General features: G+C 35.5%; 5 protein-coding genes across 7 annotated transcripts; 2 read left to right on the top strand and 3 right to left on the bottom strand.

Annotated features, from left to right (window-relative positions):
- Window positions 1-1,001: 1,001 nt before the first annotated feature.
- LOC116137188 (septum-promoting GTP-binding protein 1) lies at window positions 1,002-2,956 on the top strand. The gene is made up of 6 exons (XM_031422875.1): window positions 1,002-1,328; window positions 1,403-1,523; window positions 1,636-1,732; window positions 1,817-1,856; window positions 1,937-2,020; window positions 2,792-2,956. Exons 1-6 carry the CDS (start codon window positions 1,002-1,004, stop codon window positions 2,954-2,956), a joined length of 834 nt encoding a protein of 277 aa, XP_031278735.1.
- Window positions 2,957-4,018: 1,062 nt separating this feature from the next.
- Window positions 4,019-4,805, bottom strand: LOC116136880. Its single transcript, XM_031422538.1, has 3 exons — window positions 4,677-4,805; window positions 4,460-4,539; window positions 4,019-4,366 (listed from the first exon to the last, which is right to left on the bottom strand). Exons 1-3 carry the CDS (start codon window positions 4,788-4,790, stop codon window positions 4,294-4,296), a joined length of 267 nt encoding a protein of 88 aa, XP_031278398.1. The 5' UTR covers window positions 4,791-4,805; the 3' UTR covers window positions 4,019-4,293.
- Window positions 4,806-11,633: 6,828 nt separating this feature from the next.
- LOC116137153 (sigma intracellular receptor 2-like) lies at window positions 11,634-12,527 on the top strand. Its single transcript, XM_031422838.1, has 2 exons — window positions 11,634-12,095; window positions 12,178-12,527. Exons 1-2 carry the CDS (start codon window positions 11,772-11,774, stop codon window positions 12,358-12,360), a joined length of 507 nt encoding a protein of 168 aa, XP_031278698.1. The 5' UTR covers window positions 11,634-11,771; the 3' UTR covers window positions 12,361-12,527.
- A 1,048-nt stretch (window positions 12,528-13,575) lies between these two features.
- On the bottom strand, window positions 13,576-17,519 carry LOC116137085 (putative F-box protein At3g29830). The gene is made up of 3 exons (XM_031422774.1): window positions 16,554-17,519; window positions 13,947-14,126; window positions 13,576-13,860 (listed from the first exon to the last, which is right to left on the bottom strand). The coding sequence occupies exons 1-3, from the start codon at window positions 17,517-17,519 to the stop codon at window positions 13,576-13,578; spliced, it is 1,431 nt and encodes a 476-aa protein (XP_031278634.1).
- A 3,176-nt stretch (window positions 17,520-20,695) lies between these two features.
- LOC116137135 (homeobox-leucine zipper protein HDG2) lies at window positions 20,696-26,356 on the bottom strand. 3 transcript variants are annotated; one of them, XM_031422820.1, is made up of 12 exons: window positions 26,060-26,356; window positions 25,342-25,896; window positions 24,471-24,682; window positions 24,253-24,370; window positions 23,835-24,023; window positions 23,299-23,739; window positions 23,082-23,183; window positions 22,568-22,768; window positions 22,294-22,468; window positions 21,915-22,186; window positions 21,195-21,290; window positions 20,696-21,066 (listed from the first exon to the last, which is right to left on the bottom strand). In XM_031422820.1, exons 2-12 carry the CDS (start codon window positions 25,447-25,449, stop codon window positions 20,701-20,703), a joined length of 2,280 nt encoding a protein of 759 aa, XP_031278680.1. In that variant the 5' UTR covers window positions 25,450-25,896; window positions 26,060-26,356; the 3' UTR covers window positions 20,696-20,700. The 3 variants fall into 3 exon arrangements, with proteins under 3 accessions (XP_031278680.1, XP_031278681.1, XP_031278682.1); XM_031422821.1 differs by lacking the exon at window positions 26,060-26,356 and having other exon boundaries at window positions 24,471-24,757; window positions 25,342-25,444; XM_031422822.1 differs by lacking the exon at window positions 26,060-26,356 and having other exon boundaries at window positions 24,471-24,733; window positions 25,342-25,440.
- Window positions 26,357-26,805: the final 449 nt, after the last annotated feature.

The following is a 26,805-nucleotide window of genomic DNA, read 5'->3' as shown; positions in this document are numbered from 1 at the left end:
TAATCCCTGACCACTTGCGAACCTGGCATTCACCTGCTGCATTAACAAGAACCATATCTCTTCCATCACCACGTGATGTGGCAACGCCTGGATGACACAAAACCTTCCTGAACCCTGATTGGCTCTTGTTGACGAGAGTCCACGCCAACCCTAACTTTTTCAGGCATAACAATATTCAAACCACCAAAGGTTGACATGGTTTCTGAAATTTAGTGCCAAATGCAATCATATGAATTTGAAAGGTGTATGTAATGAGAATTTGTCAACAGATATAAAAATAGTTTAATATCAACCATATCTTATTATTAATAAATTGGTCAAGTACCAACGTTTGGGTTTGTTACTAATAGGCTTTATCAACTATGATTTCTGGTTTTGATTTGTTTATTAAGGTTTTTGTTCCCGTTACATCACTAATCAGAGAATATTCAGTAAAGAAATAAGAGCATGGCAAACATGGAAACAACATCATAAATATTCTTTTTCTCTCTTCATCCATCCGAGACTACTTTTACCAGAAATTCAGGTTGTTATTTATCGGTAAAATTATTCGGAAAATATCTGATTCATTTGACTATGGAGTTATTCATTGCCTTTGTTATATATAATTAGAATATTTTTATTTAATTTTTGTTCATTAAAGAATATGATTAATTAAGTTTAAAAGCAGTGGTTGGGATAAATATTATGATAAGAAAAATGAAATGGTTTAAAAGGCAATAGAAAAAGTAGGAACAGGGTGATGTGTGAAAATGGAAGAAATGTGGAGTAGTAGTTTATGATGTTGGATGTTGTCAAAGGTCCCGTTAAAGTAGTCACGTTGATAGGAGAAGGTGGTTGTAAATGGAATGTATAGCATATCCTAAAAATAACCCATTTTTGTAAAATATGATAGACTCAAAGCTCGGTTACCATCTTCATGGCCATATAGAATCACTACCTTCTTGAGGCCATCAATTTCTCTTCAAATTCAAAAAATATAAGAAAAAAAAAAAGAAAGTATGACTCAGTTTACCAGAAAAATTGTTCAATTCAACCTTAAGCGTAGAATTCATCGTGGTGTTTTGATTCTCAGACGTTGCATTGGTTGTTTTTGGGAGAGCATTCTTATATGTTCCCTAGGAAAGCCCATTCGGTATCGGATGTTGCCACATGCGATGGTGCCCTTGCCGTCATCTCCGGCTTCTGTTGAGAGTAGCTCAACATCCGCCCCCCAGCCCAACGTGATGCCAGTTTGTCATACCCATCATCACCATTTAGATTCAGATTTGGTTGCTTTGAAGATCAGTCTTTTGGGTGATTGTGAAACCGGAAAGACGAGTTTTCTGGTACAAAACTTATCACTCTGTATGTTTTGGTTTTATGAATATGTTTCTTATATATAAATGTTGTTTGTTTGAAGGAAAAGTATGTGGGGAATGGGAATGAACAGTGTGGCTTGCAGAGTGAAGGACTGAATTTGATGGATAAAACTTTATTGGTAAGAGGGGCGCGCATCTCATATTCAATCTGGGAGGTTGCAGGTATATGATTAATCTTACAATATTTGTGTTGCTTTAGCAGATTTACATGCTATGCTGTGGGATCTTTTTCTTAATAATTTGTTGGTGATCAAACATTATATACATTATGCAGGAGATGAAAAATCTCAGGATCATCTTCCTAATGCCTGTAAGGACTCGATAGCAATTCTGTTTATGTTTGATCTAACTAGTCGCCGAACCTTGAAGAGGTTTGTGATGAATTATCATATGATTTGATATGTGATCTTTTATTCTAAATTACAAGAGGGTTTATTTGATTTCTCTGGTTGCAGTGTCATAAACTGGTATCAGCAAGCAAGAAAATATAATCAGGTATATATTCTCATTCCACTTCTGTCCATATACGCGAGGGCGAGGCATGTATGTTTAAGAAGTCTCATTTCATCTTGTAGACTGCAATTCCGATTTTGATTGGTACCAAATTTGACGATTTCATTCAGCTGCCTATAGATTTGCAATGGACCATAGCAAGTCAGGTAACAGTTTCATGTTTTTCATCTGTCTTTGCTTATAAACAGCAGAAATTATAAAAACAAAAGAAGCCAAACTTTTTTGAGTCAATAAGAGTGTAGGTAGTTGATTCGATCTGTGAATGTGGGAGAACATATATACGTGAAAGGCTTAACCATTGAGAAAAGGAGAGATCAGGTCAATTCCCGAGGAAAAAACAAAAAACTCTTTCAAAGTAGACATTATCATTGTACGGTCGTTGAATTTTTAGGCAATCAAATCAGTGATTACTCATTTGAATTGAAGGTGACTGGTCACCAAAACACATTTTACTACTGCTTCTATAAAAAAAAAAAATAAATAAAATAAAAATTGGTATTACTCAATTTTAAAACTTGTTTGAACTTCGGATAGTTTTAGAAGAAAGAAAATGGTGGATTCATGCAGATTACCAAATTTAAAGAAAGGATGGGCCTTCATCAATTACCCAACCCCTCAGTAAACGCCCAGTTAGGCTCACCAATAATTTGACAGTCCCTTTTAATGATGCATGCCTTGGAGTTCGACGGTTAGCCTAATGCAACAATATAATTTCGAAAGCAAAGCAATTACAATGGGTATATCTAAAACCTGTAGTGCTATTACATTAAACTCGGCGTCAGTTGAATTTGATGAGGACCGTGATCTTCTATTCTTTTTGCTCAAAGAAGTTAAACAATCTGGTGCTAGCTTTGGGCTTTCTGATAGTTAAGTTCAATATCTTATATTGTGATGGCAACTTTATTCGTTCATGGCAGGCAAGAGCTTATGCGAAGGCCCTCAATGCAACACTCTTCTTTTCAAGTGCAACCTACAACATTAATGTAAACAAGATCTTCAAGTTCATCACAGCAAAGCTGTTTGACATACCATGGGCATTGGAGCGAAATCTCACCATTGGTGAGCCTATTATCGATTTCTAGAGTTCGATTTTGTGCGTAGAAGAACTGGTTTGACCCGTTCAATCACTCGCTGGAAACTCTTAAATTGTCAGTGCGGCGAATAAGTCTTGAAGGAGTAAGGTGGAGGCTTGTACAGCCCACATCTCCGTTTATGAATAACCTTTATACCGCTAAGCAATTTTAGAGGAAAAAATTATAGAAAAAAGGAGTAACATTTTTTTTGCACATCAGTTTCTCAGTTCATTTCTTAAAAAAGGGGTGACTCCTTGGACAATCTATATAACTACACCATCCGTAATATGAACATACAATGGTACATATATTTAGACAGCAGCATAAAAAATGGGAAAGTAAGGAGTAAATAACACTAAAATAGGATAATACAAGCTCTAATATGATTGATAATTTTCAGAAGGTATTTCATGGCATGCTGGTGAATAATGTGCATAAACACAGAAAATGAGAGAGTTTCAGAAGGTATTTCATGGCATGCTGGTGAATAATGTGCATAAACACAGAAAATGAGAGAAAGTGTTACCTACCAGAAAAATAAGAACTCCAAGCTACTTCCAGGGTAAAAAAATTTGTGGCACACTACTCATTATAATTTAATTACATGTGATTTTGATATTTGGAACTACTTTGCAAATAAAGGGGATTCATGCATTTCTTTCCTGGTTCAATTGCTAACCTAGTAAATTTATAAAAGTAAACAATTCAATCATATATCGTCTATCCCAAGGAACCTCCTATGCACAGAAATCTCATCAAACTTCCTCTATTTATAAAGCAGCATTCAATGAATAAACACTTCTTCGACTGCCATACTTCAAGTTTAGAAAAAAAATTATTGCCAACATAAGCCCGCCACAACAAAAGAAACAAGGGATTAACAAGCCTGACCTCATAGCCACAATACCAAACTCATGTAAAATCCAGAATGAATTATTTGATGAAAAAGTAGTCAAACAAAAGAAAGTCCAAATGTACAATCAATTGAAGGCATATCATCCACATCTTGATGCAAAGGCACATTTCCTTAATGGGGATGAAAATATTTGACCGAAGGTGATGAAGAGGTGATTGAATCGACCAATTATAGGATGCATTCGTTTTGCTTCCAATGCAATTATTTTGCACCAAATAAAATCACATACAATAATAAAAAAAAAATAAAAAAGGGTTCTCTGTTCTCTTGATCATTTTCATCATTAATCAGACAAGGCTAGAATTTATGAGTGCCACACTGCTACAAACGATACTTAATAGATAACAAAAGTTGAAGTCCAGAGACAAAAATTCCTTAAAGTAGAAAATCAAATAACAAATAGCTAAAGCAGCATTGTAAAAAAAGGATTTCACTCAAGTTTCACCTCCTCTCTCTTTGGGGGATCCAGTTGCAAATAAGTGTATGGTTCTGTTGGTTCCTCTCTGCAAAAATACAGATTGCATAAAAATCGATTCTTCTGTCAATTGAATTTCAAGCATCAAGAAGATGAATAATGATACTACTTCAGTATTTACCCGGGTTTCGATCGCATGCACCGCCAAAAGAGCTTAAAAGGGCCCGGAACAGTCTTAAATGGGTTCCCCTCAAAACAAGCCTACAAAATTGCGAACCAATCAGAATTAGAATATCATTAATTGAATCAATCAACAAGCCACAAGAATCTCTATTGCATTTTGAGAAATAGGGTATAATAGAGGAAAAAGGAAGGTAATAGCCCACTAATAGGCATACTTGGATAACATCCTCAGCTCGATCGTTACATCTGTGAGCTTTAGGTTGACGATGTTCTCCCTCCGGCGTTCCCCATGGGCTCTCTCTCCTCGGCACTGGTCTTGTCTCGCTCATCTCTTCTCTATATTTCTGTCTTCGAATACTGAGGGAGTCCAGCACTGCAGGCAGCAACTACCCCTCTGGTTATAATTTTATTTGTAAAATTACATATTCGTTCCTGAGAATTGACCACATTATTTGGAAAAGTTTTGGGTGCGTGTGGTTTAATATTCCTATCCATATACCCAATATTATTCTTAAAATATTTATTTATTTAATTATTTAGAAAATATTAGTATATTTTTTTAATTACTTTTAGATCCTTTAAGTTTATTAATTTCATTAATTACCCCTAAAAAAAGTTTAAAAATTAACAAAAATACTCTCACCCACCCATAGTTGCCAGATTCTGGCAACCACCATCGGTGGTAGCCGGAATCTATTACAATGGCCTACAAACGATCAGAACTGGCTGGTAATTCACCGATCTAGCCTTTTATGCCCATATCTGAACTGTTGCGACCGTCAACGGCTAGATCAACGCCCTATCCGCCAGATTTGACTGGTTCGCGTCGTAACGCTATTTTTCGACCAAATTCCAGTGGTGATGGCTAGAATCTGGCATTGTGGGTGGGTGGGGGTGTTTTTGTCATTTTATAAAAAATTTATGTATTGGGGTGTTTAGTTAAATTAGCAAACCTAAAGGGTTTTTTTTTGTTAAATTTTTAATTTTACCTCGTAATACTCACCCTATTCAACTACCCAATATTATTCCCAAAATTATATCCAAAATAACAAAACAAACGGACATAATGGGTAATATTGTCTTTTTATTTTTTTTTTATTTTTTTTTTATTTTTTTTTTTTGAAATCAAATGAGCTTTATATTCATTCAATAGGATCGACTAAGGATCCAATACAATTTGGAACATCTTCAAGCTCTACCAATACATCATCTATGGTTAGAGCATCTTTAGCTAGAGTATGAGCAATCACATTGTATGCTCTATTAACATGATGAACCAAAAAAGTTTGAAAATTCCTAGAAACCGCTTTAGTATCCATAGAGATTAGACCAGCTTGGCCCCAATTCTCTTCATCCCTAAGGAGATCATTGACTACTTGAAGTGCGTCCCCTTCCAGGATAATTGGTTAATACCAATATCTGCTGCTAGAATGACTACTTGAAGAGCTGTGAAAGACTCAGCCAAGTATGCATCTAGGAACATGGGTTTCTTCATTCTCATAATTGCCATAAATCTGTCTTGCCAGTCCCGAATGGCAATTCCAACACCAATTGTGCAGTCTTCTTTTCTCACACTTGCATCCCAGTTTATCTTGTAGATACCTTCATGTGGTGGCTGCCATCTTGGTGAGCTGGGATCAGGAATTTGAGGATGAGCATTAGGAGAGGTCCTCGATTGGTGCAAGGAGTTTAACATGTCCAGTTCTTGAGTTGCATGGTGAATGATCTGGGATGGAGTAGAGAGATGTTGTTTGAAAGTAAGCTCATTCCTTCTTTGCCAGATTTTTGAGACCACCACTCCAAATTCAACTAAACGCTTTTCCTCTAATTCGGATAGAAAAAACATAACTAGCTCTCTAAAGTCGATGAAATTGTCATTCATCTTTTGGAAGGTTCGAGAACAACTTGACAAATATCCTTGGCAGCAGCGCAGCCCCATAAAGCATGCAAGACATCTTCTTCTTCTGAGCAACAGAAGGGGCAAAAAGGATCCTCAATCACCCTTTTCTTGACAAGGTTACACTTGGTAGGTAGAATGTCTTGGCAAGCTTTCCACAAAAATAGCTTCTCTGCATTAGTGATGGGAAGCTTCCATAGCTTCTTCCACTTTTTATTCTCATTGGCTGCAGAAGAGGATTGGCCTCGGGATGAGAGTTGAGACTCCACTTACAGGTGATATGCACTCCTTACCAAGAATAGACCATTTTGAGAGCATCTCCAAACAAGTTTATCTGGTATATTGAAGACACTAATGGGAATTTGACAGATGGTGTTAACTTCTGATTTAGAGAACAAGTCTTTGAGCAGATCCAACTTCCAGGATTTTGATTGGGGATCTATGAGAGTAGCCACCTTAGCCTCCAGGTCTATACCAAGGCATTGACTTTGAATCTTAAATGAAGATAGAGAAGGAAGCCATTTGTCTTGCCAAATCCGGGCCTTGGAACCATCACCAATGCGCCACATTAAACCAGATTCCAAAACTGGCCTTGCTACCATTACACTTCTCCAAATAAAGGATGATGTTCTTTTAACTTTAGCTTCTAAGAAATAACCTTCAGGATAGTATTTAGCAGATAAAACTCTCGCAGCAAATGAATTAGGATAATGAAGAAGTCTCCAACCTTGCTTGGCAAGCATAGCCAAGTTAAAGAGTTCTAAATCTCTGAAGCCTAAGCCACCATTGGTCTTGTACAGCTTCATTTTATCCCATGAACACTAGTGAATCCTGCTTTCATCATTCTTTTGGCCCCACCAGTAATTTTTAGTCAATCTATTCAGCTCTTGTAAGATGGTTTTTGGGATTTTAAAAACACCCATGCGATATGTTGGAAGAGCTTGAATAACAGCCTTAAGTAGAGTTTCTTTCCCAGCTTGTGATAGATACTTCATCTTCCAATTACTGATTTTGCCTCGTACTCGGTCCAGGATGTGCTTAAAACCTCTTGTTCTGTCCCTCCCAATCAACGTTGGAAGTCCAAGGTATCTGTCATAAGGATGAGACGATTTTACCCAAGCCACTTGGATAATTTGTTGCTTGACATCTCCTCTAGTATTTTTGCTGAAAAATATAGAAGTTTTTTCCTTATTAAGTCTTTGCCCAGAACTTTTTTCATAGGTGTCTAGTAGCTTAAACAACCTATTCCATTCATAATGATTAGACTTACAGAAGAGAAGACAGTCATCAGCATAAAAGAGGTGGCTAATACTCATTTTAGAACGCCCCATTAGAAACCCTTTGATAACTCCTCTGTCTTCAGCATCTTGGATGAGCCTACTAAGAGCTTCGGCTCCAATAATGAATAGATAAGGTGACAAAGGGTCACCTTTTCTAATCCCACGAGAAGGTTTGAATGGTTTTTGAGGAATCCCATTGATGAGAACCGAGTAAGTAATTGATGAGAGGCAGTTCATGATGACTTTGATCCAGGTTAGGTTAAAACCCATCTTAAGCATGACTGCTTGCAGGAAAGACCACTCAAGCCTGTCATAAAGAAAGGGTAATATTGTCTATTAAACAAATAACTTGATATTTTTTCTCGAAATTATACGATAAAATTTTTAAAAATCAAGAAAGTAATAAAGAAAGGGTAAAAACAAAACCCTTTCAATGGCCTAGTAGCAACCTTGTTTCAGTTTTATTATTATAAAAAAATCCTAAAAAATAACACAAAAATCCCAAATCAACAACAACAACTCAATAAAACTATTAAAGAATCTAAAATTAATTGGATGGGGATTCAAAAATGGTGGTCCTGGTAGAGATGAGGGAGTTCAATGGGGCAGAGGGGTTCGTGGATGGAGAGGCTTATGTGGGTGGGGCTACCACTAGCAGGAGGGAGTGAGGGTGGCAAGTGGGGATGGGATGGGATGCTTGTGTGGTGTGGGTGTTGTCGGCGATAGGCGGTGGATGGGGAGGCTTATGTGGGTGGGGCTGCTAGCGGAGGGAGTGAGGGTGGCAGGTCGAGATGAGATGGGAGGCTTGTGTGGTGTGGGTATTATAGACGATAAGTGGAGATAGCGGTTAGTAGTTCAATAAGGTTGGTGATTTTTTTGTATGGGTTTTCTTTTTCATGTTTTTTTTATTTTGTTTAAATTGTGTTGGTATATAATTAGAAACGAGGTTTTATATATATATATATTAACAACAAAGCTACGGACACCGAAAAATTTGCACCAAAAATGTGTGCCGGCCTACGTGTACGCATGACTCGATTTTTTATCAATTTTTTTCTAGTGAACGGCTGTCCATCAAATATGAACAGCCATTCACTAATATGGATATGGACGGGGGTCCATATATCAGGGACGGGCGTCCCCATTTAAAGGACGCCCGTCCATAATTAAAATACAATAAAAAAATTTTATAAACGGCCGTCCCTTTATTTTGGACAGCCGTCTATAAATTTTGGACAGGCGTCCATACTTTTAAAAAAAAAAAATATTCTAAACCTCTTCTTCTTTGTTTTCATTCCCCATCTCCTCTCTTCTTCTTGTCCAATGTTATTGAGATGTTACAGATTTATGTATAAATCTTTAACCAAAATAAAAATAAAACCTCGTTCTGGTTCTGGGTACACTAAACAGAAAGTATCGAATTTGAAGAGAATAAAGTGAAGGAGAGTAGTAAACTAATGAGACCTCTCGATAGTTTCTTTTAGTTTTTACCCCAAGTTCAACGCCAAACGCCAAAGGAAAAGGAACCCAATACAAATACAAAGCTTTGAGTTGAGCCTAAACATATTGAATGGACAATAAAAATGAAAACTTTCGTTTACTTAATATTACTACTTCTTACCCACCCACACTCAACTCTGGATCCATGGGAAATGGAGTAAACACTAAAAAGCAATCGAGAAAGGAAAAGAAAAGGTTTTTGCTACTCAAAATATCAAAATTCACCATTTTTATACGTGCTCTTTATGGAAAAACAAGGAGCAGGAAGTGTTTTGCTGAAGAAAAGGCGACATGGAAAAACAAGGAGTAGGAAGTCTTGGCAGACTACTTGTTCTTTCTTGAAGATGAAGACGCAGCAGTGGCTGCTGTAATGGAGAGCCCAGAATGCGTAGCTCCACACTGCTGTTTCAGTGGCTGCAATGACTTTCAAAGATATTGAACTTGTTTTCACCAACATGTCAGATTCTTTTGGAGCTCCATCAACGAAGTGTTTCAATATAACTTGCTTCTTGTTCATAACTTCACCGTCACTCGCCATTATTGCTTGTTTTGCTTTTGTTTATATTTTCACAACTCAAATGTATGTATAAATTTTTTCTTGAGTTTTTGTGTTGCTGCAGCATGATGATCAGTTGTTTTTATAGTTGCATGATTGTTGCTTGTCTTGTCTTCATTTTGTTTTGATATAAATGAGTCAACAATGACGATTCTATTGTAAAACAGTTGAATTATTGTAAAGATTTATACATACATCTGTAACATCTCAATAACACTGGACAAGAAGAAGAGGGGAGATGGGGAATGAAGACGAAGAAGAAGAGGTTTAGAATTTTTTTTTTTTTTTTAAAGTATGGATGGGCCAAACGTAAGGGACTGACGTCCATTCCTAATGGACGCCAATCCAAACGTAAGGACGGCCATCCCAAAGTTTTTTTTTTTTTTTTTTTTTCATATTTTGGTTAAGGACGGGCGTCCCTTATTTGCGGGCACCTGTCCAAAATAAAGGGACGGCCGTCCATAACGGATGAACGGTCATCCCTAATATTTATAAAATTATTTTATTGTATTTTAATTATGGACGGGCGTCTTTTAAATGGGGACGCCCATCCCTAGTGAGTCCATGTGAGTGAACGGCCGTCCATATTTGATGGACGGCCGTTTACTAGAAAAAAATTGATAAAAAAATCGAGTCACGCGTACACGTAGGCCGGTACACATTTTCGGTGTAAATTTTTTGGTGTCCGTAGCTTTGTTGTATATATAAACAGAAGGGTATTATAGACTTATACAACACAAGCAGAGTTAGCACCTAAATTTGGGTGACACCGTCAGCTAACATAGGGATGATAGTGTAACTTAAGTATTCCTGCGGACCAACGGTTCTTAAGCCAAACCTTAGGCATGAATAAATTATCTGCTCTGTACAAGGGAACATTAGGACTTTCACCAAACTACATCGTTTCGATTCACCTCCTATTCTACGGTTTATTCATTTATTTGGTTGATTTTATTGATCCCTGTTTCTTCCTTCTATTAGGTTAATTGTATTTTATTATTTTATTATATTTGGTGAGTATAAGGATCGTTTGGGAGTTTCATGATAGCGGTTATGACGGTAAACCACAGTAGCGGTTTTGAGGGTAAACGATCGTAACGGTTTTGAGGGGTTTTTAGTAGCAGTTTTTAAAACACTCAACTTATGCTTGAGAGTTTATTTTCCAACGTTTTAACAGTTTTTTAAAATGATAAATTTACATATATGCCCATAAAAATACCTCAACTTTAACCAGTACTTAAGAGTTTTGTTTTTTCAATTATAAGGTAAGAATTCTTTATTTGTTTTCTACTTATTAGTATTTTATAACTTCAAATATGATAAAGTCTTCTCATCATTCTTCGCCATTCTTTACCGTATCTGAAATAATTGAAAAATTGTAACTCTACTTCTCCAAGAAAGCATATAGAAATGAGATTTTAATAATTTTTTTTTATGATTGCTTAAAATTTTCTTTATTTTCAATCTTAAAATATACCTAAATCCTTCTCTATTTTTTTTTTAAAAATAAATTAAGGTTAAAAATATCTAATTCTTTTTCCAAAAAAATAAAATAAAATAGAGTAATATTACACTTACAAATAAATTTTACAAAGACCTCCATACAAAGTGATGTAACAAAAAATGAATGGAATAGTGAATTTAATAAGTTTGATTTTTTGTTTCACTCTTCCATTCATTTTTTGTCACCTCACTTTATATAGAAATCTTTATAAGATTTATTTGTAAGTATAGTATTATTGAATAAAATATCCATTGTTACCCAAAATATATTTGATGTGATTAAAATAAAAATAATTTTACTTAAAAAATTGAAAATTGAAAAAGAAAATTTAATGTCATCAATCAATAAACATTGTATAGGATTAATTCACAAAATTTGAAGCCATATTTATTTATATATATGTGTATTAAAACATGACATGATCGACAAATGAAAAAGGTTGAGAAAATAAAAACCCAAAACCACCGTCGAAAGACAAGGATCTTGAAGTCGAAGTGAGCATATTTCTACAAACACCCCAAATCCAATCATAAATCCATCCTTCCATCCTTCCATCAACATTCAACCATCAATATGGGAGCTCTCCTCAACCTAGTTGACGCAATACTCTTTATTTTCTTCCTCTTAATCGCGGCGGCCGCGCCGTTGATCGACGCCCAGACTTGTCTGCCGCTGACCTTCTTCCCACAAATCCTCATCGATATCAAGCAATGGTACATCCGACAGTATGGAGATTATCTTGTCTCCGAGAAGCCCCATTTTTTCGTAGGCATTGTTACCCACGAACTTGTGTTTCAGTGGCCACTCGCCATTCTTAACATCTTTGCAATTCTTACTTCTAAGTCTTGGTTTAACACCACGTGTTTGATGTACGGCGCCTCTGTTGTCACTTCCATGGTAACTAAAATAAAATATTTTCTGTTCTCTTTATAATCCCAAATCAGCTCGCTGATTTTAATTATCTTGATGTGAATTGCAGGCGGCTGTATTGGCGGATCTGTTCGGATCGGGAAAGGCTTCTGATGAGCTGATAATGGTCTACTTTCCGTTCATGGGTCTGGGTGTTTTGGCCATTCTACGTGGGCTGCTGGGGAATCCTGCAAAAACGACGACATTGAATATAGGCAAGAGATCTGCTTTGGGGAGGAAGAAGAAGGCTTGAGATGGTTTTTAGTATTTAGAGAGTTTGCTATTTCATTTTTTGTGTGAACACCTGTTCTTTCTTTTTGCATTCGGGATTTATACAGAATTTTATTTTGAATGTGAGAAGGTTGGATTTGACCCAATGTTTTTATTGGATCCAGAACGGTTTAATTTGTGGAGGATATTACTGAAAGTTGAGTGTTAACCTGATTCTGAAATAAAATATAACCAAAATCCGTACTAATCCGTTAGAAAGATGATTGGGTTGATTTTCCAGTTGACAAGGAGGGTCTAGATTCTCAATTCAGCATTATGATTACACAAGTAAGTTCTTATGCATTACCAAACAATGACGAATCCAGGCAGACATAAACTTTGAATGATAGCAAATCTGTCACACAGCATGTACTTCATGCTGTTGCATGTGTCACAGATTGCAGCCGTCACTGGCTACTTGTTCATAAACATGTAAATTAGCAGTGTATGTCTCAAGAAAAAAAATATCATCTACACTACAGAGAATTTGTATGACAACAAACTTTGTATAAAAGGAAATTAAAGAAGCGAAACAATTACAGCTGATAACTAACAGTAACTTTAAAGTCATTAATCTTAATTCTGCTTCTGTTTTAATAGAGTTCTGCAACAGACATTAACTCCAGGAAATCTTCAGGATGTTCATATGAACTCATGATCTTCATAAATAAGTTGTTATATGCATAACCGCTTGCTGATAACAGTATTCTCATCAAGAAGATAACGAGTGTACTCATCTTCATAAATAAGTGTCATATATATAAAGAATTTAGCATAATATCTGGACCGAGAGTGGAAACCTAAACAATATCGAAGTTGGAACTTGCTTATAAATCTTGAATTAGAACAGTGATTAAGATTTTTAATTCACTGATGCTCAACATTTCTATCTAGCCAGGAACAGCTGGCAAAAAAATTAAGATAAAAAGGTAAATATCAAGACATAATTGGAAAAAGAAAATGCTTAATTCATTAACTGGAAACACACATGCAAAATAAGATAAAGTGCTGCAACTGAAATTGAAAGTCATATATATAAGGTCAAAGGTTCAACACCTAGACACAGCACACAAATCTGTGTAGAACAGAAAGTAGAAGAAGAAACGGGATTCTTATACATTAGATACCTACATACTATTCTCCCTTATCAGATTGAGCGTTTTGAGGCAGATAGCAGTAGATATCACTATTTGGCAATTCAATACCATTTTATCACTGCCTGACCAGAAGCAACCGCCACATCTTTCAGATCCTTCAAGGCCTTTGAATTTTCTGATGAAGAACCTCTGATCAAAGGTTTAACAATTAGTTTCTGGAGGAATCTTGATTTCCTCAGTATGAATTTGAGAAGGTCAACTTCAATTTTCTTTGCTGTAAACCCCTGCATCTCAACCCGTTCAAGATTATCAAGTCTCCATCCTTTTTTTGTCCAAATTCCTTCAGGCAATCGATCACTATAGCGATTATACATAAAATCCTGATACTGCAATACAATCGTTTACTAAGCTAATTAAATGGAATTATATTCCACAAATTGATATTTGTCAGGAAATGAGTCAGGGAACTTACCTCTGTCAACTCCATCAAGCTGGACAAAATTGAGAGTGTTTTGAGGTGCGGTGAACTTCTGAGCAAGCACATTATGGCTGGCAGTTCATATCGTCCTAAGCATGTCTTCAATGTCAAATGCTCGATGTGCAATATGTGAGCCGGTGGTTTGCAGTACAATAAGTAGTCCTTGGAAAACTTCTGCAGAGAAAAATAAAAAACAAGAAGGTAACAGCTAACTTTGTTTTGGTTCTTTCCAAGATGAAATATATGTATATTTTTGTTACATGAAGAACAAAGATACCCTTGATTATACAATAAAAGAATGGACAAATTTAACTTCTAAACTTTCCTCTATTGACCCAACCTGCGGATAGGCTTAGATAAATTGCTCCTAAAACACATATTTTAGTAACAAAAAAAAAAATATAAAATCTTGAGATAGGGCATGTTCAGCAACACTAAATTCTAATTCCTATATGAGTATTCATCATCTAAAATATAATTTGAAACTTGATTTTTTTTTCCTCTCAGAATTCAGTATGTTTATTTATAAGCTTAAACAAAAATCAACAAATTATCAATTAAAGAATTAATAATACTATACTTACAAAAAAAAATTATAAAGATTTCCATACAAAATAAGGTGGCAAAAAATTAATAGAAGAATAAAACAAAAAGTCAAACTCATTATATTCACTCTTCCATTTATTTTCTGTCACATTACTTTGTATAAAAATCTTTGTAAGATCTTTTTTTAAGTGTAACATTACTCTTTTCTACGCCGATAATCATCTTTAAAATCCTATTTTGGAACTATATCATGTGCGACAAAATTTTGTTGACCTGAGCTACCATATCTAACGATTATACGATTCTTATTTTACTAGATTAGAATAACAGTTGTTTTACATGGATAACAAACTTAACATAAGTGGTTTTGTCATCATTTGATCTACCATTAAAGTGTATATGAACTTAACTAAAGTAGTTATGCATCATTTGATCTATTGTTAAAAGAGTATAAAACAAAATAACAAACTTAACCATTGCTTACGTCATTTCATCAATCAGAAGATCTAGGGTCCGTTTGGTGCATTATTTGGAATATTATTCTATTTTGAATAGGATAAGATAGTATAGGATATGATTAAATCTAATAGGATAGGATAGGGTCGTAAGGTTATTGTGTACCACTTTCCTCTCCAATACTCCTCTTGGACTCGCTTTCTACACCGATAATCATCTTTAAAACCCTATTTCGGAACTATATCATGTGCGACAAAATTTTGTTGACCTGAGCTATTATATCTAATGATTATAAGATTCCTATTGTACTAAATTAGAATAACTGTTGTTTTACATGGATAACGAGCTTAACATAAGTGGTTTTGTCATCATTTGATCTACCATAAAAGTGTATAGAACAAAATAATGAACTTAACTCAAGTAGTTATGCATCATTTGATCTATTATTAAAAGAGTATAAAACAAAATAATGAACTTAACTGTTGCTTACGTCATTTCATCGATCAGAAGATCTAGGGTCCATTTGGTACATTATTTGAAATAGTATAGGATTAAATCAATAAGATAGGATTATGAGAATATGCTTGGTACATTTATTGAAAACATTTTCTAAAAATATTTAGATTAATTTTAACCCCCTACATTTATTAATTTAACTAAACACCACCCCAATAAAAGTTTATAAATTAACAAAAACACCCCCCACCCACCCAACTGATTGCTGGTAGCCGGCCACCACAATCGGACAGTGGCTGACAGTCGTCAGAATGACACACGACCAACTAGATTTGGCCGGTCGTGCACTATTCTGGCGTCAACACCAGTTGGCACTGGCAATGGTTGCTGGCGAGCGACAATGGTTTGGGTAGGTGGGGGTGTTTTTATTAATTTATAAACTTTTATTGTGAAAGGTAATTGTATGTTTTGAATTGGATTTTGAATCAAATTCCGCAAATAGAAAAACAAACACGTTTTTACTATTTACAATAGGATAGGATAAGATTTGAAAAGTGTACCAAACAAGGTATATTGTCTGCATATGTTACATGATAATAAACTTAATTTCTGCTCATGTCTAATCATTAAATACTTATGATACATGAATAATGATTTTAAAGGTTGATCAATAGATCAATGCATGTATTTGTGAAAACAAAATGTGAATGCCTATACTAGACTTTTTAGTTTGAGGAAAAAATGTTGTTTATCATTAGGTATTTAGAGATTTCTAATTCTGAAATCAAATGTTGGATGAAGTTTTCCAAGATCTTCCATTAAAAGAGGAAAAAAGAAAGATTAAATAAAGTGTGTCTCAATTTGTGAATCTATTTTTTCAAGTTTTGGAATTCTATGTCAAGAAATATTTATACTCACCTACAATGTATGTAAGCAAAATCACACCAAGAAAATAAATATATCTAATTAAAGAAAGTAATAGGAAAATCTTCAAGGATTCTGTGATCAAAATTCAAGTCGAAAAGAAATGATTCTTTGCAATAGAAATATTAATGAATATAGTGAAATGGAAAACATAAACAAATATATCTAAGCCGTATATAGAGGCAAGGGAATATTTATATGATTTGGAAGAAAATTTACCTTGAGAGCAGAAGTGCATACTTTAAGGATCCTGGCGTCAGCAAAACCAGAAAAAAGTGCCACTATATCCTCAGCCTCATAAGGATAAAAAAAATCCAAACGATAATCCAAAACCACTTCCTGTATTTCATCTAATTTGCTCAGATTCAACAGCACCATTCTCCCTGCATACTCAAAATATTGAAGTTTTGGAAGGCAAAGCTCCACCCCAAGAGTAACTGGTACACAATGCCTGATTATCAACCTTTTAAGCCTCAATAACACGAAACTCATATCAATCTTAATCACTCGATAACACTCCACTAAGCACAAACTCTCCAACAGAGGACAAGCGGCCAGTAGAGGTGCTATCTCCTCCCAATGAAGCCTCACCCTTGTTAGCGTCAAGCTACTTAGCCCAATAAAGTTCTGAAAGTTGAAAGAACCCAAACCGCACGAGTTTAGGTTCAAAACCCTAATAGACCTGCCATTTTCATAGAAAAAATTGGGCAAGACATATTGTGGAGCATTGAGCAACAGTGGCTGGGGATCTATGGGGTCTCCATCTGAAAAGTCTAGACTTAACTCCTTCACATATTTTGCCAAGGCAACATTGATCCACTTATCTACATTTTCTTGGTATTGGGTGGAATAAAACATGCGGAAACTGAATTTGGATAACGCCGGTGAGGTTAGACCATTAACGGCCTTATTGAGAAAATCTACAAATCGCAGCTTCCCAAATCTTTTCAACTCCATGGAACGGACTCTTTTTCCAACATTGAACGAATATTGCCTGGCACCTGGAAACGTGAAGTCTGCTTCAAACAGTTCGAAGTTAGGGCAATGCAACCAAAGAGCCCTTTTATGCCATTCTTTTCTTAACAAACAAAGGCGAAACGCATCAATAAAGGGAAGGAAGGAGATGATCAAGATGACAAGTTCGTCTGGGAGACTTGAGAAACCATCATTCTCAATAATTGCCATGGTTTAGGGATTGGTTTCACTGTGAAAACGAGAGAGTTTGAAAGAGACAAGACAGAAATGGAAGGCTTTATGTAAAGAGGGTGGTAGGTTCATGGCCTTTTGTACTGAGTGAACTGTGAATGACTCCAAACACTTATCTAGACCTAAAGTGGCACGAATTTTCCATGATACTAAGTGGGGTCAATACACAATCGCATAAAAGAGATGCAATTCGAAATGAGGGTATATATTTGGGTCAGAATTTGGCCTATGATGATTGCTCTGGCCTCTTCTCATGGAAGTTTCATAAATGTTTCAGGCCGATTCTGTTGTAAACAAGTAAGAGAATTAAGACGAAGTAGAGTTGGCTGCCTTTGTTAGCGTTAAGTAAAAGAAGCCTTTTTTGGATTCCCTCTGAAACTATTCCAATCTATCTTCTCGGCGCGTGAATTTCACCCTCATATATATTAGAAATCTTCTGAAGCCTCTATCCTTCACTAAACCACAATATTTTAAACCTGTTTCAGACAAAACCTTGAGCCGAGATGGGGAATGTATTTCAAAACCAGCTGATTCCCTGTACGTATAAACAGCCTCATTTTACTTTTGAAAGTTAGTGCTTTCAGGTTTATCTCATTTTTATCATTTTTCCTCTCAAACCAAAGAATTAGAAAACCAGTGATACTCGTGGTCACTAATTAAATTATTTAATCTTTTAAGAATGTGGTTTCGTAATTTGAATTGACCCGTTAAATAATTAATGACCTTCTATTTTATGCTAGGGACAAATATGCACGCATTTCTTTGAAGACCTGGACATTAATTTACTGATACGAATACTGTATACTGTATATTTCGCTGATGTATATTGTGGATGAGATTGGCAACACTGATTTCTGTTAGACTTAAAAAGGAAATTTTATTATGATTTTAATTACATTCTTAAAACTTTTAATTAATAATTAGTGCTAGTTTTCATATCGTAGTGCTTCCGCACAAATTAACCATTGCAAGTATATTTGGAAGGGACAGTGTCAGCCTTATCATGATTGGTGGCTCATGACTAGGTACTTAGGACTAGTCATTAACAATTGCTAATTAGGTCATTACCAATTAATTTTAATCTTCTTTTAGTACGTTTAGAGGACGGATATAGAATTTGAATATTGTATTAATCAAAATCAGAATTAACTTGTAGAAAACAGTGGCACAGTCGAGAATACATAGAAGCGTCTCTTCAAAATAAAGAAGAAGATGGAAAGAGCAGAGTAACTGAAGAAAACTGAGAAAAATAAAAAAATTCAATCTGACATGTACATAGTGCTAAAACAATAGGTAGTGAAGAGCCAACAGTTTCATAAATTAAGGTGAGAGCTCATGACATTTGTGCAATGTAAACTGCACCAGCAACAAGATGAAATACAAGGAAACATTGCATTTGTCATTAACATTGTACATGTGTAAGGGAAACAACTACACAATGAGGATGAAATTGGCACCACCACCAGGATGAGACATGCCATATATGTAAATGCTAAAATATAGTAGAAGAGTAACTGAAGTAATTAATTGGTTTATAATTACAGCGGTTAACTACTATAATTAGAAGTCCGGCGAGAAAATTATATATTAAATAATCTTTTTCGTGACTAGATGATCCATATTTTACTTATCAACGGCAAAGCAAGCCCGGCCCATGTTTCAGAATCATATATAGACGATCCTTCCGTTCTTGGTCCAATTTAAACTTCAACCTTTTCAAATAGACTTTAATTAGCGAATCAACAAAGTCAATAATAATATAATATCACACCATCTGTATTCTTCTACATTTGCAGTTGCAGCTGACCAGCGAGACATATTCTCACCTAAGAATTGTGGGTACTTTTTTATGTGTTTTTGTTAGGAGTGTTGGCGTTTAGTTGCTCGGATTTTATTTTTTCCTCTCCAGTTCATCAATATTTCTTTTGTGTTGTGTCATGTCTTGAGTGTACTTATTTGCAGTATTTTTTGGTTCTTATTTAGATTTTTAAAGTTTGATTTAGAGTAAACGACTTTTTCCCACCCAAGGTTTGTCTTAATGACACATTCCCACCTAAAAAGTTTCAAAATATCAATTTACTATCCAAAGTTTATATTCTGACCAATCGTTGGCTGATTCTAACATCGTTACAACCTAATACCACCACTATTCTCTTCTTCAATTATGAATAACCAAAACCCCTCAAACCTTACTCTTGCCTCTTTTAGAATTATCAGAAATCAAGCGACTTATCGAATGCGCAGTCGCATCTTCTAAGTCAAATTTTAACCAATCCCAACCATAAAAATTCAACCTGCGATCACCAAAACACTCATCGACATCCCCTCTTCAAAAGTCTCAATAATTTGGATCGAGTTTGCTCTCTATTTACTGTTGAATCGGAAAGCATATTCTGGATTTCTATTGGATTTCTTAGTCAGTTTTGTTATTTAAGATCGATCAATCAGATTGGAGTTGGTCAGTGAGCAGCGGAGATGAATCCGCCGGCCAGTTGGCCTCAGTGACCACATTATCCAATTAACATTATAGAACAAAGAAACCTTTGAAAAAGACAAAATTAGCACAAAAAATAATTAAACACAAAAAGAAAAGACTAGCAGTCTGTGTCTATTTCAACAGCTCTTGAAATGGAAAAAGAAAAGGAAGCAAACGTCTGTTAGCAGGTGAGAGCTTTTCCACCTACTAGTGCTTCGAAAACACACATACAACAAGAGAAGAAGGAAAAAACAAGATAACTAAGCAACTAAACAAAATTATCCCAAAACCCCTAACAACAAAAACCAATTATAAGAAGGTGAGGGAGATCCAACCCTTTTTTTAACAAGGTCTTAATGTTCTTTTTGTTTTTAATCTTGTTTTGAGGAAGTCAATACCCGAACCTCTAATCCTTTGTTTGCTTGCAATGTGTTCTTAAACAAACTTCAAATCACCAAAAAAGGATCATGTAAGGTGCGCTCTTGACTTCTCTCCATATTTTTCAAGCCGAAATTTCCCACCACCTATTTGTTCTTCTTCATATATTTTTCTCCTTTTTTCCTTCTTCTTTTGATAACTGCAACGGTAACAAATAAGTTATCAGTATGCCAAGAACATTAAACAGTATTCTTAATGAAATCACGTTGATGGAATCGGAAAATAAAGAAGTTACCGCTTTGAGGTTCATGCATTCTCGCATGACAAAGAAGCCTTTATTCTCTCAACCGTGCATGCAATCAAATTGTTTACAGTAGCAACAGATCCAAGGGACAGTTTTGCTGTTGGAACAGAATCAACTAAAATCTGAAATGCAACAGTTAGTAGAGATCCACCAGATGCAGTTTCACCAATGCCTCCTCCATGAACTGTAGTTCCATCAGGAAGAATCGCAAATCCGGAAGGTAAAAGGGCAACATAATCAGGGTCTCCCCCATTTAGTACTACATTCATTGCAACAATATCAACAGGCGCATAAATAACGAAAGATGCTGTCTGATCAGTGCAACTCTCTTGTAAAATCAGCATGTTGCTCTGGCTTGAATTTGCGCTCTACAACAACATTTCTTAAGAATTATTAGTAAATTTACCAACACTTAACTACATTCACTCCTTATTAAAGGAGAAAGAACTGAATTAAAAAATAATAATAATAATAATGCACCTCATTTTTCACTTACATTCACTCGCAGTAAAGACACGCAATTGCCTGTATCCCGACCATTTGCAATATGTGCCATCTCTTGGACGACTCCACCATTTGAAAGAATATCCCACTGCAATTATGAAAACTAATTTAGATAAAAAAAATCTAGAATATAATATGCTGATCATTTTTCAAACCATCACACATTTTTAACTTTACAGTTTTCTATTTTGGGTAAATGCAATAATTGCATCTCCCGCGACTTGAGTACAAGACTCCTGTATATGACTAACTCCAATTACTAAGCTATTAAATATTCCAATATAATCACACTTTACAATTCAAATCCAGTATTTAAAAAAAAAAAAAAAAAATGTTATATGCATTGACTTATGGTCTTTTAAATCATGGTTTAGCTTTGATCATAATAAAACATACCCAACCATCTACATGCAATGCAAACTTATGTTGAACCCAGATAACAAATATAAAATATATGCTACCAATTATTAGTTAATAATAGAGTTTCTATTTATAGGTCATAGTATCAAATAGAGGGATAAAATAAAATAAATTATTAATCAGCTGTGCATACAACTAACGAAAACCTCTCAAAATTAGCAAAAGTAAATTTCAAGAAAAAACAAAAAATCAATTCACCTTAGTTATTTTAGTAGTAATTGTAATTAGTATTCATTCTCTGTTAAAATTTTCGGATATCTAAGTCTATAAGGTTTTTAAATACTTAATATACCTCATTTCGAGTGTTCTCATCACGAAGGAAATCGAAAACTCTTTTTGGTGGAACGGGAAGCCAGAAAGAAGTTGCAGCACTAAGCACAATACCAGGGGGTCTGCCTGGATCATCTACACTCTTTCTGGTCATAACCCTTACATCATCAGCTCCAGTTCCTGATAATGTCGTCCAAGTATGAGCTGTGGAGGCACTCACTCCAGCACAGAAACTAATCACCATTCTTTCAGCCAGCTTCAGCATACTCTTTCGTCCATCTTGATTCGTAATCACTAGTTAAAGTTTAATAAATTTCAGTAATTGTCTTTCATTATGTCAAAATTTCTAAACAAACTCCTCATGGTCAAAAGATAGATATAAAGAAGATATGTTGCATTACCTCCAACTTCACCCGTAGGAATATTTGTTGCCAGGACACTTGCAAGGCGTTCACACTGTCGATCAAGGGTAGCAACCCAACGTTTTGCGCCAAATGCGTTACCAGAGCTGACTAGCTGCTTGTACAGATTATGTACACCTCTATCATCAACCTCAACATGCTCAACCCATGTCACCTAATACACAATATGAAATTAGAAAGTAGAAATTAAGTAATGACTACTTATCATTTTAAATTATAGTTAGTTTCAACTAATCAACTTAAAAGGATTTACCTTGGAGTATCCATTAGGCATTTCCTGAATCAAACATCCAGATGGCCTTCTTCGGCATCTAACTGCTGGGCTAGGGCGCAAATTGTCCAAGGAAACATCAACTACTGCCCAGGTCCCTTCTCCATGTTGTTTGCAGTACCTTACATAATAACTCTCACGAGTTGGAACAAGTGGTGAAGGAACTTGAAACTCTGATGTCATCTGGAAAATCGCACAATATTCAACAATTAATAATAAGAATCATGCATATTTATTCAGAAAGAAAGATATTAAAGCCTATATACAGAATTGCATTCTAAATTATCTTTTATGATTTAGTTTCCTTTTGCCTTTGAGCTCCATCTTTAAATAAAGCATTTAGGATTTGCTACTAGTTAATTCAAGACATCTCTTGATTTTCATAAGAATTAAAATAAACTAAAAGCATGGATATCAAGAAGATTTTGTTAAAATAATATCAAGAAACCAAAGAAATTAGTACGTGCGAAAAGGGAATTGAAATCCAGTATTATACCACTTGCAAGGCTCCATTGTAGTTCCCTGCTACACCTGTTGATAGTACTTCCAGAGTCATAGCTCTGGAGACAATGCCAGAGAATACAGTCGACCACTGATTCTAAAATTTACAGGAAAAAAAAAAAAAAATCTATCACAAGTTAGTTCCCATGATACTAGACAGTAAAAAATTATAGAAACCCCAAAATTGGTATCATGGAAGAAATTAAGCCTACCACATCCATCAGAATTTCAACAAGACTAATGTGGTTCATGATAACAACCGCAGTTTCTCGAGATGCCTCACATTTGAATCCAGTTGGTTTAGGACCAATTCCCCGAGGAAATGTCCTTATATATTCATCTTCGTTTAGCACAGTTGTGGTTCCATCAATGCTACTCATCCATAGGGGTTCACCCATCTGAGCCATTCTGATTAGTTCCTCCATTGCTGCAACTGCCAGCTCAATTATCATCGGCTTATCTGCCTCAGTTGGGGTGCTAATGGACCTAAGGAGGTCTGCGGCCCCATACATCTCTCCTCCAATGCCTGGTTGCCCACCAAAATTTCCTACACCAAGGTCAAGTGGACGAGAGGGTACCGGAGAAGAAAGAAGTGGATAGTTCACCACAGGCTTGCCAACATACTTGGCCGCAATCGCTGAGATGCGATCAATCTGAATATGAATTGACAAAATATAAAAAAATCGCCGTTCAAGAAAATTGTGAGGACAAAAGACATTAGCAATCACCAGGCTTCTACTTCTAATACCTCTTCTCTAAGTCTAGCATTTTCAAGTCTTAGATGATGTTCATCAAAAGACATTTCTCCTATAGCGGTAGGACCACCACAGTTGGGACATGAGGCATTGCTAAGAGCTTCTCTGTACCTCATGTTGTCAGCCCTAAGCTTTTCGTTCTCAGTACGAAGCTGTGTGTTTTCGTGGCGCTCATGCTGGGTCTGTTCAACAATATATACAAAATAAATTAGTCACGGAAACAAACTAAGGAGAGTTGAGTCGTTGACTAACAATGATATGAACACCAAAATTTTTCATTAGAGAAGACAAAGCATATTGTAACGGCCCTTTTCATGTAAAACAAAGATCAGAAAATAAATCCATTAAAATAATGAATCAAGTAATTATATTTGTAAGAACATGCCAAAGTTATAAAAAAGCGTTATATACCTTCATTTGAGTGCGCTTGTTTTGGAACCAAAATTTGACTTGCAAAGGTTCTAGCCCTAGTTCACGACTCAGTTCCTTCCTTTGTTTGTCATCTGGGTGCGGACACTCTTTGAAGAAACTAATAGAAAAAACACAAAAAAAATTCTTTTGTCAAAAAAAAATATATATATTATAAATAATCAAAATTGAACAAAGAAACCACTGAACATTGAGCTTACGCTTCCATTTCTTGGATCTGATGCTGAGTATGACGGTGGTATCTCTTCTTCTTTGGACGTGGTTCTTGATCATCACCGGAGGCACCTTCTTGATTTTCGCTACCAGATTTAGTACTTTCAAATTCGTCATCTCTTAAACGAGCCGCAATATCGCTTTCTGATGTGTTTTGGGTCATGTCTAAAGGGTGAAGCTGACCTTCCATCATGTTTGGCTGGAACATTTCTACAGATCTTTAAGATTCCGAAGCTTATGGTTTTTCAATCTAACAACACAATGGAAAATTCCACTGAAAAAAAAAAAATGCAAACGCATGTCGCAGCACATAAATATGTAGGAGAGAGAGTGAATATAAGAGAAGAAGGTTGCCAGGATTAAAATGGTAGGCAAGAAGACAGATAAATTACCCTATCTGACATTAGTTTATTAAAAAAATAAACGATCGACTTGGTTAAGTCAAGAATAAGACTTAAGAGCATGTTAAGATTCTATTTGTTTAAATAAAAAACGAAGGTCCCAAATTAACGTTTCTATCCGTGTGTGCAGAGCAAAAGACTTTACGCGGTTTCGCAAATTTCGAGATGGATTTTGCTTGAAATGGCAAATTAGTTCCACTAAGAGCAGATCACCAATATAATAAATTTTTTTTAAAAGTAGAAGATGAACAAAAGATCCGTAGTTAATTTGAATAGTGAGAAGAAATGATAAAACGAATCCAAACTCAAAAATCTTGTAACCCATGGCATTCACTGAAAATGAAGAAAGCAAGCAGAAAAATCGAGGAATTAAACATGAGAAAGACTAGAAGAAGAAGAAAAAACTCATCCAAACCATAGATTCAAAGAGCAAAGGAAAGAAAGCTCAAGTCCTGACCTGACCGAGGGAAAGTCCTGATGATGATTCAAGTCCACCAACAACATTACCGTTCCTACCGATCATTGACGGCACGTTTCTTGCCGGGATCATAACTCCGGTTGGCATATTTTCAGACCCAGAAACCCTATATTGTATATGGCTTCCCCACTCTTGTTTCCACTGTATCTAGTGATGTTTGGTTTGGGGGTTTAATATAGTAATTAGGGAAAATAAGTATTGTTAGATTCCTTGCAGATGTCTGTGCAAACCAATTAGGTTATTACATGGAAAAAAACAAAGAGAGCTGACTTATAATTTCTCTTAGCCGTTGAAAAGAGTCTCTCTTTTTCTCACTCTAGTTGCTTGAACCTATCTGATTCTTACGTGCCAATGCACGAGAAACAGAATATTAGTAGAAAGATTGAGTTGACAAATTTAAGACGCCCCTTCACAGACAAAAATCAGGTTTAAACCCAAATAACGCACAACGAAGATCACGGAAGATCCAACTATGCCTTCTCTGTCTATCTCAAAACCACCTTATTTTCATTCCTTTTCTTTCTTTGGCTTTATCTGCATCAAGAAAATAAAAACGTAAAAGAGAGAGAGAGAGAGAGAGAGGATCAGAACAAAATGAGAACACTTTATCTCATATAGATATGAATTTGCAAAACCACTGATCCTAAAAAATGCTAAAATTAAAGAAGAGCGAAAGAGTATCCAAAAACTTGCTTACACAAAGATTTTGCCCTAAACCGAACAACCCCCTAAAAAGCCCTAAAAATGCCCCAAAAATGATAAGGGTTTAGATCTGTTTTCCATCCCCTTTGATAATGGAAAACCAACTGGTAAGGCTCCGAAAGTGGTTGTTTGTGGTGGTTTTGATGTGAGCTGTTACAGTAAGGAATATGTTTGGGATATTGAGAGAGAAAAATAGGGGCAAGCAATGTAGAGAATAACACGAAGAATGAAAAGAAGAAGATGGAGAATCGAATTAAGAGAGAGAGAGAGTTCAATGGCGAAAGTGGATAAAAGAAAGAAGAAAGAGGGGAACGGATGGAGAAAAATGTGGCAGCGAGGAGTTATTGCAGAGCGTATTGAGAGGGTGCAATAGCATTTAATGGTGGAGACCGGAGAGGTGTAATTGCTATGAGGGGAGAGAGATAGATAGCATTTGATGTTTAATTTTCCCCTAGGAAAGTGTATGGTGCAACGAATGACGGCTACCAAACTCTATAATGTCACCATTCCATTTCTACCTTCAACTTTTGTTAATTCTAATCTTCACTTTCTACTACTACATTATATATGCTTAATCATTTCTTTTCAGATTATGATTTCAATTATTTGAAGGCAAATGTGTGGGGGATTTTACTCTCCTGTTTGGTGGCTATGAAAATTTTCTTGTGGATTATTTTGAATAATTATACAAGTCAAGGTATTTGATCTTATTAATTCCTTTTATTGTTGGAAATATTATAA

Source organism: Pistacia vera, unplaced genomic scaffold (assembly GCF_008641045.1).
Source record: "Pistacia vera cultivar Batoury unplaced genomic scaffold, PisVer_v2 Contig320, whole genome shotgun sequence".
NCBI lineage: Eukaryota > Viridiplantae > Streptophyta > Magnoliopsida > Sapindales > Anacardiaceae > Pistacia > Pistacia vera.
The sequence above is the reverse complement of the archived record's forward strand: the minus strand, read 5'-3'. Positions and strand labels throughout refer to the sequence as shown.